General features: G+C 55.0%; 4 protein-coding genes across 4 annotated transcripts; 3 read left to right on the top strand and 1 right to left on the bottom strand.

Annotated features, from left to right (window-relative positions):
- The first annotated feature begins 315 nt into the window (after nucleotides 1-315).
- H310_09145 (hypothetical protein) lies at nucleotides 316-2,123 on the top strand. The gene has a single exon (XM_008875132.1). It carries the CDS (start codon nucleotides 840-842, stop codon nucleotides 1,305-1,307), a length of 468 nt encoding a protein of 155 aa, XP_008873354.1. The 5' UTR covers nucleotides 316-839; the 3' UTR covers nucleotides 1,308-2,123.
- Nucleotides 2,124-2,595: 472 nt separating this feature from the next.
- H310_09144 (hypothetical protein) lies at nucleotides 2,596-7,850 on the top strand. The gene is made up of 23 exons (XM_008875131.1): nucleotides 2,596-2,726; nucleotides 2,771-2,849; nucleotides 2,896-2,971; nucleotides 3,019-3,076; nucleotides 3,122-3,240; nucleotides 3,284-3,326; nucleotides 3,379-3,491; nucleotides 3,548-3,685; nucleotides 3,733-3,831; nucleotides 3,883-3,975; nucleotides 4,019-4,102; nucleotides 4,148-4,243; nucleotides 4,299-4,383; nucleotides 4,430-4,578; nucleotides 4,626-4,812; nucleotides 4,868-5,103; nucleotides 5,154-5,326; nucleotides 5,383-6,007; nucleotides 6,052-6,189; nucleotides 6,234-6,323; nucleotides 6,380-6,458; nucleotides 6,512-6,596; nucleotides 6,654-7,850. The coding sequence occupies exons 1-23, from the start codon at nucleotides 2,645-2,647 to the stop codon at nucleotides 7,729-7,731; spliced, it is 4,005 nt and encodes a 1,334-aa protein (XP_008873353.1). The 5' UTR covers nucleotides 2,596-2,644; the 3' UTR covers nucleotides 7,732-7,850.
- A 160-nt stretch (nucleotides 7,851-8,010) lies between these two features.
- On the top strand, nucleotides 8,011-9,583 carry H310_09143 (protoheme IX farnesyltransferase). Its single transcript, XM_008875130.1, has one exon. It carries the CDS (start codon nucleotides 8,070-8,072, stop codon nucleotides 9,390-9,392), a length of 1,323 nt encoding a protein of 440 aa, XP_008873352.1. The 5' UTR covers nucleotides 8,011-8,069; the 3' UTR covers nucleotides 9,393-9,583.
- A 1,220-nt stretch (nucleotides 9,584-10,803) lies between these two features.
- Nucleotides 10,804-11,643, bottom strand: H310_09142 (hypothetical protein; the record flags this gene model as incomplete). Its single annotated transcript, XM_008875129.1, has 4 exons — nucleotides 11,420-11,643; nucleotides 11,225-11,365; nucleotides 11,070-11,168; nucleotides 10,804-11,022 (listed from the first exon to the last, which is right to left on the bottom strand). The coding sequence occupies exons 1-4, from the start codon at nucleotides 11,516-11,518 to the stop codon at nucleotides 10,804-10,806; spliced, it is 558 nt and encodes a 185-aa protein (XP_008873351.1). The 5' UTR covers nucleotides 11,519-11,643.
- Between the last annotated feature and the right edge of the window lie 3,170 nt (nucleotides 11,644-14,813).

Raw genomic sequence — 14,813 nt, 5'->3', positions numbered from 1 at the left:
GTGGTATCAATTTGCAAAGGAACAATATGCATTTATAGAGGGAAAGCGTCCTCACCGCAGGTGACTGCACGGTTGGTCCAATGGCATTGGCTGAAATTATTTCAATTGTTTCAATCTCCACCAATCACACGTGTACAAGTAATGATCGTCAACACACCCTCCACCTTCCACGCAAGATGAAGTGTCGACAGCAGCACGATGGACAGTCCCGCCAAGTCGAGTGTGTGCTGAGCGTGCTGCCAATTGAGAGGCGGGGGCTGGATGCGCATGGCACGAATGTGGGTGACCCAGGGAGGAACTGCCGGTGAATTCGCACTGCAAAGGGAGTGTTCTTGCGCGTGGGGCGGCGTTGCAGCATTTCTTGCAGCTTTCACCTTCCACACGTTCTGCGTCGTCTCCACACCTATTCTCTTGCCGTTAACCCACAAACGTTCGCATGCGCGGGAGTCAAGGCCGTTCTTCGTCAGTCCTCAACTGCACGTCTGCACTAGCGCATGACTCTGTTGGAAGGAGCGGATGCGAGAAGAGTTCTTGGTGATCATGTTGACCGGACTATAAATACTGCACGTGGTTCTATCCCATTATGGTAGGGGAGGTAGCCGTCGGGATGGCGTTCGATCGACGGGATCGGCAGGGTTCACCTGGATGTTGAGGTTGTGGACGAGCCCAGCAACGTCGACGTGAACGTGCATGCTCTCGACATCGAACGTGTGGTAGCGGCATTGCAGCGCAGCTTGTACACTGACGAGTCCCTTCTGGCTCATGACGTGGGGTATCAGCCAGTGCAGTTCTGGTCGCAGGAGTGCCTCGAGACCCCGCTCGTCGTCGCGAAAAAGCACATGAAATCCGACGTGGAACGTCAGCATGTCGTCGATGGCGCCGTGCTCGCCATTGTCCTGTTCGATGCCAATGATCCAACACTTGCGCGATGTCAGGGCACCGTCAAGCGCGGCGAGCAGCGCGCGAATGTCCGTGAACGAGTCATGGAAGACGTTGCTTGTCGTGGTGTGGTTGAACGAAAACGCGCCGATTTCGTACGCGCTTTTGCACTCGGTCTGGAACAGGTACATCATGGACACTTCACGGGCCCGCAGTCGGCGCTGGGCGAGTGTTTGGGCATCGGTGGGAGGTGCCATATGGGGATGGAGGTGCTGATAATGGAGCTGCATACGCATGTCTTCCTCCAACGCCGCGTGGATATGCCCCAGGTAGTCCTGTCGCGCATCTTCAAGGCGGGCAGTGACTTGAAGCAGCTCAAAGTTGTGCTTGCGTTGAGCCCAGCTAGTCGAGAAGGGTTTCCGAGCTGATTGTTGAAGTTGGTCTTGCTGCGCCATCGTCGGAGGAAGCAGACGCTGGAACACGCCGCTCGCGTCGACAAGCCCCGTCGATCGGTTCTGGGGATCGAGCGAGCTGGCGGATGCCGCACCGTCGTCGTCGTAGCTGTCGTCGCTGTCGCCAGTGTCGTCATCGTCCACCATGTCGTCGTTGGGGTGGAGATGCGCCGACGTGGATGGATGGGATTCATACCGCAGTTGATGGAGCGTGTCCATTTGATCTTGAAGGATGCGCCGCGTCCGCTCGTCTGTTCTGATCCCATTCGTGCGACCCGAGTGTTGGGACGCCAACTTGGGAAGTCGAACCACTCCCCCCTTGTCCTCAAGGGACGCTCCGCCATTCAAGATGAACGACATCGAGTGATTTGCCTGCTTGATTTGAGACGCAAGGGGTGATAGAAAACGCTGTTGTTGTGTCGGATTCTCGGATGGTGGTGCAATCGCTGAGTCATCAGTTTGCACGTACGGCGATTGTCGCAAGGCCAACAACGAAAGAACGGCGTCGTCCATATTGGGGAGCACTTGTACTGGAGCCGCCTTCGCTCGGGGACGCCGAGCTGTTGGCGCAGGGGCAGTGGCATCGACTCGCTGTCGTCGTCGCTTGGCGTTGGCTCGGACCTTCAAGTCTGCAGGTACTGCGAGTTGCCCGTTCCCCCGTACCTTGTTCAAGGGAATTTGCGAAGCAAGGATATCGCCATCGGCGTGATCTGCCGCGGCTTTCAGCATGGACGCCCACGGGTGCATGGCTTGTTGATGTCGTCCTCTGCGAGAATTGTGTGTCGCACCCCGAAGTCAACGTGTGGTGTCACATACAAACTTCAGATGACAGTGTTTATCCGGATATACATATCCGGAAGTGGGACGTCCGGTTTGGAGCGTGGTGCCCCGAGGCGCCCAAGTACGTCGGCAAAATCCGTTCAATGGAGTCGAAAAAATTCACCAATTGGCTCGTTTTCTTAAAAACTCGTGCCTTTTTAACCATTTTATGGCCAACCTTGAGCAACCTTTTACGAAGGGGGTGACAATGCATACTTGTCAGGGCGGACACCGGGGCGCCTCTCCACCATCTGTCGAGACTTTTCGCGTGGAATCCATTGACACATGACCAAGACGCGTACGAGTTGGCGAAGACAAGAGAAACCTGCGGAGGTCGTGGCGCGATGCTTGGGGACGCCAGGACGGTTCCAAGCTGGTGGTGGCGATGGCGTAACTGTGTATCACGTGAGGGAGTTACTCGTGGCGCGTTACAAAATCCAAATTAGCCCACCGCCGCAGTCCATCGCGCCGCCGACGACGTCGTCCATTGTGACATGGGTGACAACGTACAAGTCGCGGTGCGCGTCCGGCCGTTCAACGAGCGCGAGAAGTCGATGAACAGCGTGTGCTGCATACGTACGTGCCAATTCGAAGATGTGAGAGACCGACCATCTCCGTAGGAATGGTCAAAGAAACCCAGCAAACCATTATCACAGACCCCGAGACATCCATGGACAAGTCGTTCACATTCGATTTTAGGTACAAATACACGACTCATTGGACTTGAAAGTGACCTGACACGCAGCTACGACTCGTTCTCGCCCCCTGGAGACCCCAAGCACGCGTCACAGGACACCGTGTGGGACGATCTCGGCATCAAAGTTCGTTCCGTCTCGTCCATCCATCCTCCTGACGCTCGTCGCATCAGGTCTTGGAACATGCGTGGACCGGATTCAACGTGAGTTTGTTTGCATATGGCCAGACAGGTGAGCTATCGGTCCGTCGTGGCACAAGTATCGATGCACATCCAGGCGCGGGCAAGTCGTTCTCCATGGTCGGGTACGGCACCGACAAAGGGATCATTCCTCGAGCGTCCGAGGTGATCTTCCAGCGTATCCACGGCGCGGCAGCGGACGGCACGATCTTCAAGGCAAGTGTCCCCCATCTCGGCCACCCACTTGAACGTCTCGCAGGTCGAAGCGAGCATGATGGAGATTTACAACGAAAAAGTGAAAGGTGCGCTGACCTGGCGAAACAGCACGCCGTCTTGACGTCACGACGAGCCCAGATCTGTTCAACCCGTCGTCGGACAACCTCAAAGTGCGTGACCATCCGAGCCAGGGTCCGTACGCCGACGGCCTCACGCGCAGCGCCGTGTCAACGTACGACGAAATCACAGCCGTACGTCGCATCCAAGGATCGTCCGTCGGTGAGCTGTCTTTGACAGCACACTCTAGCTCATGGAAGCTGGGATCATGGCCCGCACGACGGCGTCGACAAACATGAACGCGACGAGTTCGCGGGCCCACACGATCTTCCAAATCATCCTGACACAGTCGCAACTGGACCCCTCGTCCAACAAAATGATGGACAAGGTACCTCGCTGCTTCGCACAAGTCCATGACGATCTCGTGATGGGAAGGTGAGCCGCATCAACCTCATCGACTTGGCGGGCAGCGAGCGCGCTGCAAGCACGGGGGCGACTGGCGCGAGGCTCAAGGAAGGGGCAGCAATCAACCAGGTGCCAACAATCTGAGCTAGGCTCAAATGTTCGTGCTAACAAGAGGCGTAGTCCCTGTCAGCCCTGGGAAACTGCATATCTGCTTTGGCGGACAACGCCAACGGCAAGAAAAAGACGCTAGTGCCATATCGAAATTCCAAGCTGGTCCGATGCAATGGCATGCTTGCGTGGCCTGACCGTCCTATAGACGCATCTCCTCAAAGATTCACTGGGCGGGAATGCCAAAACGATCATGATTGCCGCATTGAGCCCCGCTAGCGTCAACTTTCAGGTATGTTGCCACGGGTGTCGAGCTGACGCTCCTTGGACCGTACAGGAGACCCTCGGGACGCTACGATATGCCGATCGCGCGAAACAAATCAAGAACCAAGCGATCGTGAACGAGGATCCGAATCAAATGCTCATTCGTCAAGTACGCGCCCATGTCCTTCGTCGCCTCGAGAGCCACGACGACTGATATTTGGCAGTTGAAAGAAGAACTTGAGCAGCTTCGTCGAGCGATGATCGAGAGCGGCGGCATGGACCCAGGGGCACGCCCCAGTTCCCGCATGAGTACGTTGTCGTGTATTTCCCATGTTGAAACGTGATTGACATGTAGCCACACGAGACGACCCAGCGCTGGCGAATCGCCCGGAAACACGGATGCTTTCCCGGGAGGAGGCCGAAGAGCGGCGGCAAAAAGAGGCTGAAATGGCTGCAATACGTGAACAGCTTGAGGAAAATCAGCGACTGCTACGAGAGAGCGAGGTTTCTGTCTCGTGTCGGGTTGGAGAACGCGGCTCACTTTGGCGTAGAAATCCTGGACGGACAGGTTGAAAGAAACCGAGGAGCTGGCAAAGAAGCGCGAGGAGCAGCTCAAGGCAATTGGGCTGTCGACGAATCTCCACGACATTCGAGCTAAGGCCAAGACGGAGCCGCACTTGCTCAACTTGAACGAAGACCAACAAATGAGCGAAAAGCTCTTTTACTTTTTTCAAATCGGTACGTTCGATGGTCCGCCATGAAAGCAAGTATCTGGTATGCCTACGCACTGCAGGGCAAAATCGAGTCGGGCGAAGCGACGCCGACCAGCCGCAGACCATCATATTGGGCGGACTCGGGATTCTGAAGGAGCACTGCATGGTTGAGCGGCATGAGGTGGACACAGACCTCAAAATCACGGCGATGCCTGGGGCAAGCGTTGTCGTGAACGGTGACTTTGTCCCGAGTGGAGAGACTCGCGTGCTCCAACACAACGATCGATTAATTCTGGGCAATGTGAACGTATTGCGGGTGCGCGACTGCCGTATTTCCAACACAATTGACTGTTGCTCTCATCCTAGGTGGTGATACCAGCCCAACGAACGGAAGAAAACACTGGCGCCGACGCCACGTACGACTGGCAGTTTGCCATGAAAGAAATGAACTGCAAGCAAATGGACTTCAAGGACGACGTGAGCCAGACGGACAAGGAGGTAGCGGAGATGGAGAGTCGGATCAAAGACATGGAGGCGCGGTGAGCGAACCCAGACAATTGCGATATGTCATTCTGAACAAAATGTGCGAATGCAGGATGAAGGAAGCCCAGGAAAGCGCGAACGTCAAGATGGACAAGCAGCGCGAGGAGTGGGAGGCCCATGTCAAGTTGATGCAGGAGGAAATGAAGCGGAAGGAAGTCGAGCTGAAGAGCCAGTTGCAGCGCACGGAAGAGGGCGGCGACGTGGACAAGAAGAAGCTCGCGGAGCAACTCGCGGAGCAAGAGACCAAGCTCGCCGAGGAAATGGCCAAGGCCGAAGTTGTGTACGAACGCAAGCAGTCGGAACTGATGCAAAAGCAGCGTGACCTCGAACAGAGTTTGCAAAAACAAATGCGAGAAACCAAGCGGCTGGCTGAAAAAAAGGAGCGCGAGCAGCTGGAGCGATCATTACTTGCCCAGGAGCTCTTGCGAACGATCCCCCTCGTGAAGGAAGCCAACTCGATCTGCGAAGAACTTCACAAGCCCGTGACGTTCTCTGTCAAGCTACTACCGACAAAGCCCAAGTTGGCGCAATTGGGACTCCACACTGACATGACGGACGCGATCGGGACGGAGCTCAAGGTGTTCGTGACGTTCCAGGATGCCGGCACGTACCGGTCCGTGCTATGGGACGTTGAAAAGTTTGACAACCAAATTTTTGAAATGCGCGACTTATACCAGGCATGTGGATCCTCCCCATCAAGTGTATCTGATGTTCATGACAGCTTTTTCTCGAAAACGGCCGCAACCACGAAACCATTGCCGTTCCCGAAGGCAATATCGATCCATTTTACGAGCCTCCGACACCACAGTTGATCGGACGGGCCTACGTCTTCCTCTCGACGTTGGAATACGGTCTCAAGGTACTCCTCCATCAAAAAGGAACTTGCAATGAAGTAGTGGGTAGATTGTGGACAACGTGCCCATCTTGGACTCGCGGGGGGCTGTTTGCGGGACCATGGCATGCGAGCTCACGCCAACCGTGCTCTCCCATCAAGTATACAGCCTTTGAAGCAGGTCGTCACCACCTAACATGCTGAACGGATCGAGTAGTGGCACGATGACCAGCGGAGCCTCATCGAAGAGACGTCGGGAAAGCCCATTCAAGTGCCCACGTTGGGCAATTACGTTGGTACAATGTCGCTCTCTCACCACATCATCCACGTTTCGCTGACAGAATCCCAGACACTTCGCTGCGTGTGCACATCGTCGTGCCTGGCTTATCTGGGATTCCAGGCAAACTCTGTCGTGACGTATTCGTTGCATTCAAGTACGACCAGCAGCTCCGGGGCATCTCCTGTCCACTCAACTTCTCGTCCCGACGTAGATGGTTCCAAGACGAATCAAACCACGTGTCACAGGTGGCAGCGACGGCATCGGTCGATCCGATCATGGACTTTGTCGTGTGCGTCGAATGCCCCATTACGAACGACTTGCTTGAATACTTTCGGTCGACTCCTGTGGAATTTTCCGTGTTTGGAAACGTCCCAAGCAGCTCGCTCAAGACACAGCCCCACGAAGTCCTGTCCCTCGACGACAAACCCACCAAGCCAAAGAAGGAAGGTGGCGACTCGATCGATTCGTTGCGCCAAGCGTTGGCGATCGCCGAGTCCAAGTTGCAAATGCAGGAAAAGGTGCTTGTCGAAAACTCGGTCGAGGTCGAAACCCAGCATGCAGAACTGGATGCTGTCCGTGCAGCGTTGGCCAAGGCGCAGGCTGAACGTGATCAAATGACAGAGCTCGTTGCCAAGTTGCAAAAAACCAATCGAAACCTCAAGGAAAAGCTCGAGGACAGCTACATCCACACAGACACGCCAGGTGCGGCAGTGCCTCGCGCCACGACCGGCATCCAAACGGACGACACGTCAACGCTCCCAGCTCCATCGAGTACCCCGAAGTCGTCCAAGAAGCACCGAACGAAGAAACGACCGGGGACCCATCGATCTCACGCAGAAAAGCTCGACGACGAAGACCGACATGACTCGGACGTCTTGGAGGGCACTGGGCGAAAGGACGAGCCGAAGCAGCCCGTGCTAGCACCCTCTGATGCAGTCGAAGCTCCTCCACCCACCATGAGCAACACGCCCGTCGGGGCGAACGTCGTGCGCACCCCTCCAAAACCCATCCCAAACCTGAACCCAGGCCAGACTGTCCCCGATACCCTTTCGTTCACCGCCGCCCAACATGTTGCTGGCGACAATCTCTCTGCCAATAGCAACAGCACCGTGTCGATGAAACACGACAAGGCCAAAGGGTATTTGTCGGCCCAAACGAGCTCCCCAGCCAAAGTGTACGTGGCTGACTCCGACCACCATCCTATCCCGGGATCGTCGCTGCCGCCGATCAAGCCAGGGGCAAAGCCACCGCCGCAAAGGTCAGGCAAAGACAAGTGCATCGTGTCGTAGCAGCCTCTATTTATTATCCCATTCTTTGGTGTGCTGCCGTCGTGCCACGTCTTTGGTGTGCTGCCGTCGTGCCACGTCATGGACTTGAAAGCCACAAAAATACGACATGCTGCCTGCCATGTCTTTGTGTAAACGACACGGTTTGATTGGTGGATCCGTGTCGAATTCCACGAATCAGCGATCGAGATGATTCCGATTTTTATATTCGTCATTCATACAGATTTCTAGTAATAAAATGAATAGAGTGGCCGCAGCCTGGCTGGTGGGATTGCACTGACTGCTGAATTGAAGAGGGCGCTGCAAGCCTTCCGCGCCGATCAGCCCGAGTCGTTGCGAACATGCTGGCGCTGCGAAGAAACCACGCGCTGACAGCGCAAATGCGGCGACATAATGCGCCAGTCTTCCGCATCTTACGCCTCTCGACTCGAACTGATGCGCAGATCTCGTCCACGCTCAGCCACGTGTCGGCAGCATCAGTGGCCGTTCCACTGTCGCTAAAGGAACGACTCACGATCTACAGTCAGTTGTCGAAGGCGCGATTGAGCGCGTTGGTGGTGCTCACTGCCGGCTCGGGGTTTTTCATGATGGGTGGTCCCATTTCGTGGTCGGCGTTTGCTGCGCTGTCCGTCGGCACAACCTTGGCCGCAGCAAGCGCCAACACGTTCAACCAAGCTTGGGAAATCAAGACCGACTCCATGATGAAACGCACGATGACGCGTCCGCTTCCACGTGGCGCGATTACGAGGAATCATGCCGTTGCCTTTGGCGCCGCGACTGCCGTCACCAGTACCGCGTTGCTCGCCGCCGCGTGCAACCCTTTGACGGCGTCGTTGAGTCTGTTCAACATCGGACTGTATTCGCTCGTGTACACTCCCATGAAGCAAACGTCCGAATGGAATACATGGGTCGGGGCACTTGTCGGCGCGATCCCACCCGTCATGGGTGTCACGGCTGCGAACGGCATGCTGTTGTCCCCAGAAGCCATGCTAACCGGTGCCGCCTTGTTTATGTGGCAAATGCCGCACTTTTTTGCGCTCAGCTGGCGATTGCGCCACGACTACGCACGCGGTGGGTACAAGATGATCCCGTGCGCCGATCCGACCGGTGTCCGCACTTCTGGGGTGATCATGCGGTATGCCTTGGGCTTGACAGCGCTTCCTGTGGCGGCCGCGGCATCGGGGGCCACGAGTTACATGTTTGCGCTGGAAGGTCTTGCGATCAACGCGTATGCGGTCAACCTGGCGCGCAAGTTTTATGCAGCGCCGTCGACGGCAAACGCGCAAAAGGTGTTTTTGTGCTCGTTGTGGTATCTCCCGGCCGTCCTCGGCTTGATGGTGTTCCATAGCAAGAATTGGGACGAAGAAACCGCCGAGGCAAAGCAGCTCCAGCATGAGCCGTTGCTTCAGCTGGTCGAAGGCAGCAGCGAGACCAACCAGACCGCGACAGTTGCCGTCGATGCGTGGACGCGCCGTGTGAATGAAGTCAAGTCGTATCTGAAAGAGGTCTGCGTGCACGAGTACTTGTGGAAGCCGACCAACTCGACGGCCGTCAAATCGGACGACTCGCACTTGTTTTGCCCCATCGTCGTCACCGAGTCGGCCCTCGACACAGTGCACACCACACGAGCTTTGACAAAGGACATGTCCCAGCCCACCCATTGAGTGCATCGATTCAAGACACGATGTCACGATGGACCAAGCCTTGAGATACCCCGCGCGTCGTTGCTGTTGATCGTTGGCGACTTTGTCGAAGCAGACGTGCGGCGTGCGCTTTGTTTTCTTGGTGTAGCCGAGTAAAGCTGTTGCATGCAGCTCGAGCTAATGCGACGTACATGTACCATGCCAAGTATCGGCGCGCCGTTCGAACTGAATGCGACAGCAGCACGCTGAGCTAGGTAGGAAGCCGACCGGGAGATGGATATATAGTGTGCACATTCCTGGGGGCACGAAACCAAGCCGGCCGACGCGCTGGACAACACGATATTGAAGCCAAGACCCGTCTAGAGAATTCGTTCAGCAGTTTACTCTAGCGTTGCGTGTGCTGGCTCCCTTGTTGCATATGGACTCCGCCGGGTGTCGTAGGACATGCACAGTCGGCTGCCACTTTGCAGCCGTCTTGATGGCACTGGTTTGCCGTTCCTCTTGTGTTGTTATTCCCGTGGGTGGTTGAGATGCCTTCGTCGTTGCCAAGCACTTCCATCTACACAAGCGACATTTGACTCGACGTGAGCTGGGCAACATTCGCCACCTCGTCTTGCTCTGCGGGGGAATGGCGCCCCTTGACAGCCTCGACGAACTGCGTCGCCTTGGACGACGTCTTTGGGTCTCGACTTTCGAATCCGCTCGTGAACTACCACAATACAACGTTTTAGCACAGTAGCACGCCTTCAGTTGTTTGCCTTTTGCAGCTGATCCGATGTGCTTTGAACGCCAGCATGGATCGTGTCCTTCAGTTTGTCCGTCGTCGACTTCTCGTCGCGTTCGTGGTGCGTCATTGCGTGTTGCGGCAGCTCCTTCGATAGCAAAATGCGCGCGAGAAGCGAAAGCACCGCGCGCTTCAACTGCCCGTGTCTGTTGGACAATTCTTTTTCTAACGGTGCCTTGACCAAAGACAGTTGAAAATTGTGCGAGGACAGTTGAAAAGTGTGAAAGTGTCAATGGACATTTGAAAATATTTCCTGGTGCTTCGGACCACAGCACGGAAGTGCTGCAAGTTTGACCGCAGCGGAAATGCAGCACACCGTCGCTACAAAAGTGATCCCAACATCGGGATATATAGAGAGCTGGAAGTATCAGGACCCACAAGCTGTACAACTCGTTTGGTCGATCCCAGTTTGAATGAATTAAAGGTTGAAGAGACGTCCTGAGCCGCTCGAGTACAATTACGTCGATGGTCGTAGAGCAATGGTCCACGAGCCCCGTCAAACAAATGCAAACAAGGTTATGTGAAGCACCAACTCGCCCAGTTTGACTTCGCAAACATCACCTTTGAATAAGTTCCAGTTGCGCACATTGCAATGATATCAACATCGCCCTCATAAGAGCAGTCCTTCTTGTATCCTGGATCGGTGTTCTACTTATTTTTGCGCGCCTTGGCTTTGCGCGTTAATTCGGCGTGGCGGTGGCGCTGCTCCTTCACGTAGTCCGACACATCCTTGCCAAACGATCCACTAAAGTTGCTCGCTTTCGACTCCAGGTCCATCAAGCTTCCGTTCCACTTGTCCAGCGAATCGCGAATGCGCTCATAGTAGTCAGCGCCCATTTCGTTTGTGTTTTCTTCATAGTCCTTGAGCTATTCACACATCGTCAGCTGAGCCACGCTTACCAACGACACGATACCATGTCTTGGACGGCGGACGCATTGGTCTTGACCGAATCGAAGTACTTGGACGTCATCGTCCGCACCTTCTCATCTTGCTTTTCGAGTCCGTGCTTGAGCTGTGCATGACATCAGAGTTTACCCGAACTAGAGCAGCTCGCCATGCCGTCCTCACCTTCTCGAACTGGTCATGCGTCTTGACCTTCATCTTTTCATACTGGTCATGCGTCTTCTCCTTTACCTTCTCGATTTGCTCCTGCGTCTTGTCTACGCCCACATGAAGCTTCTCGTCGATCGTGTCGAGCCCGCTCTTGAGCTACATCGCGGCAACGTTAGTACACAGAGTTTTCAACAGGCGAACCCACTTTACCTTGTCGACGCCAGCGTGGACAGTCTCCTTGACTTTGTCCATCATCGTCTTGTCGTCACCATGGGGCGTCTTCGCGTGCTTGGCCTCGTCGTTATGCATCCCCGACGTTGAAAATGTCAAAAAGTCATGGCGCGCGGCGAGCGAACGCCCAGGATGCTGAGTATGCGGCAGTGTGAAGACCCCGGCATTCGCCAAGCGGCGGAGAGCACATCGTTGCAATGCTATCAAGGGCATCTTGCGAAATGAAGTAAACAAAAGCGTGAGAGGAGCTGCCAACGACTGCTCCGCGTTGGACAACAGGACAACAAGGAAACCTGCGAGCTCAGCTCAACGGTTTGTGGGACATGTGTGCGCAGTGTGGCGTGGGTGCACAGCATGACCCGGTTCCCTGGATCATGGATGGGAGGGGCGTCATGTTGGCCATGGTAAAAGATATTCACTGCCACCGATGGTTGTCGAGGCCCCCATACGAATCTCTGAGACAGTGAAAACCAAACTGTTTCAGGCGTGCGAAGCGGTCACTGGCCTACACAGAAACACTCTGGCATTCACAATGCTCGACATTACAATCCCACCAGTCGACACGCGCTTCGCCAGCACACGCGGCGCAGAACTACTTTCAACTGCAATCACGCCATCTCGTTTGGATTGTTCAAGGACCGCCTTGCATGAAAGCAGCCTTTCATAGGACCTTTCATGGGACTGCGTTTCGCGCGAGACCTGCGCTACGCCTTCTCCCTTCACAAGTTGCTCTGCTTTTTGGTCTCTGCTAATCTGCGCTGGCAGAGTTCAAATTGCTTTCGTTTCGTTGAACGTTGTCGAAGTCCCCAAGCATACGATTGTTACAATTCACAGCATTATACCCGCCGCCCCCTAACCACACTCCAAGGGCTTTCCCCAACTACTCCTGTACAACGACGTGCCGGGCTTTTTCTTCTGCAGGGGTGCGAGACCTTGTCCAGGCCTCTGCACCTCTGACTTTCGCAAAGCTCCCTCGCTGTTGTCGACGACATAGGACGCCTTGTCCTGGGCATGCATCGCTTTGTGGAGATCCAAGTCCGTCACGTCTTTGCCATGAGTATGGGAGCCTTCCTCTGTTGCCGACGCATGCGTCCCCAATGCGAATAGAATACGAATCCAAATCGGGAAGGCACCAACTCGAAGCCATTTGATATTCGTGAGAAATGAGCACCCATCGAACACAAACTTGCGATATGGATGCGAGTTGCGAGAAGTTTGAGTTGTCACCGCGGTTGCTATCACGTGTGTGATTTGCCGCAGCATCACCTTCCAGCACGTGTCACCGCCGCAATGAGGACTTGGGATGTTTTGATTGCATTGGGTCAGTTGCACGTCCTAGTTTGTGGCGTCTTCACGAAGCATAGCTTTAGCATCCCGAGGACCTGCTTGTCCTGGGTAGCTCGATTGCCCAGCTTGACCGGACAGGAAAGACATTCATGTCGATTGCGTCGAGGGACGAGATTGCTCTCGTTGGTTCAAACCATGGGATGTGAGGCATGACGGCCATGCATAACACCGTAGGTCAGCGATGCGAAGAGGTTGCTGGTCAGTACAAGGGGATTTGCACGACTACGCTAGGCTGAACCGTCGATGTGCCAGTTCCCGTGGCGCAGAACTACTTGCAAACGCAACCTATTCCTCATGTTTGGATTATCGTGCCTCGTCGGGCACTCAAGCAGCTTCAATTACGCAAATGCAATGTCACACAAATGAGCCCCCCGAAACAGCGTGCTGGCCTCGGGTCCTTCAAGTTGTTCTTCATTTTTTGGCCTCCCCGCGCTGGCCGAGTTCGTGCCCCACTTCGTCTGGGATTTTACCAAAGTTCCGCAGCTATAATCTTGTCAGAAACTCATGACAATTTCCACCCTCTTACCATTCCGCGTGCCTTTCCCATGGAGTCTTGCACAGCGTCTTTGGCGTGTTCGGCTTGTGCTTTGGTAGTGTGCGATTGGCGTGCAACTTTGTCCAGGGCCGCTGCCGCTTTGTCCTTCGCGGATTGCACAGCTCGATCGGCATTGCTCAGGGCATGCACCATCTTGTCCTTTCCCGACCGCAACTCGCGAAACTCTTGATGCTCCTCATGCGGGATATGCGTAGGTTTATCCCGTGCTGGGTGCCTTTGCGTCGCAGGAGTGCCGTGCTGATGTGATCCTCCTGACTTCGTCGAGCTCGTGCTGCCGCCTGTCTTCACCATCGTGAGCTTCGTCAACTTCGTTTATGCGAGCATCGCGGTCCCAACAATATTTCTCCAACTGACGAGCCTCGATGGACAATTTCCTCCAACGGGACAACCTCAGTGTGACTACATTACGTCCATACCGGAAGCGACACTTGCGACACATGATCTCCATCGGTCCAACTGGGCTTGCTACGTTGGATGTGATGAACGAATTGCGTCAAGGCATCGCCAGTCTTGTTACAACACCAAAACGAGGACTGGTTGGCGCGACCTCGCCAAGTGAATCTCGCGATTTCACGCTTGAAAAACAGTTCCGGAGTCGACCTTTCTCCAGTGCAAGGTCGTGTGCCTTGAGAGGACAAAAGGAACATAGCCCTTCGCGTCGACGATCATGGCAAAATCCAATGTAACTCATATGAATTCACGCAGCAGATCCATTCCAACTACTAAGTTCCCTGCGATCGCAGGGACTTCGCTCAAGTCCAGCCTTAGGGGTGTTGGAGGTCAGCGTGGCTTGGTTGGCCCGAGTGGCCAACACGACTTGAATGACACGTTGTTGGCACGGAAACTCCAGACGTCCCTGCTGTTCCATGTTGGCTTGACTGGCCCAAGAGTTCCTTTTGCCCGGACTGGCCATGTCGAATGGACTGTCCGCAATGACTGCAGAAAGCTGGTCCACCAGTTTGTCTGTACTCGGTGGACGGGCCGACATTTTCCAATTTCCCATGATGGCCCGGTTTGACAGAGTGCCCTTGTTGCGTCGATGGAGCAGAGAGGCTGGATTGCCCCAACTTTCCATGATGGCACGACTGCTCCGAGTGGCTAGATTGTCCGGATTGGCCTTGTTGAATGGATTGCCCGCAAAGTCTGCACTTCTCTTGATGCTCACCTTGACTTGACTTTTCCATCGACTGGCCAACTTGTCCAGAGCTACCAGATTTGTTCGATTGCCCTTGCTGACCCAAATGAACTTGTTGACCCGTTTGGTTTGATTGTCCTGCCCGACTCGATTGGCCTTGAGTGTACGACGTCGACGTCGCCACCTCCTTGTCGTTCCCCGCTCCGAGCGCACTCTTGGCCTACACAGGTGTATGGTGTGCCCAACTACCAAAGCCAAGGGATCGATACCTTGTCCTTCAACTTATCCATCGTGCTCTTGTCGTCGTTTTGTTGGCGACCAGAGAGCTGAGACTG

This window comes from Aphanomyces invadans, assembly GCF_000520115.1.
Source record: "Aphanomyces invadans strain NJM9701 unplaced genomic scaffold supercont1.20, whole genome shotgun sequence".
NCBI lineage: Eukaryota > Oomycota > Saprolegniomycetes > Saprolegniales > Verrucalvaceae > Aphanomyces > Aphanomyces invadans.
This window is presented reverse-complemented; position numbering and strand designations above follow the sequence as displayed.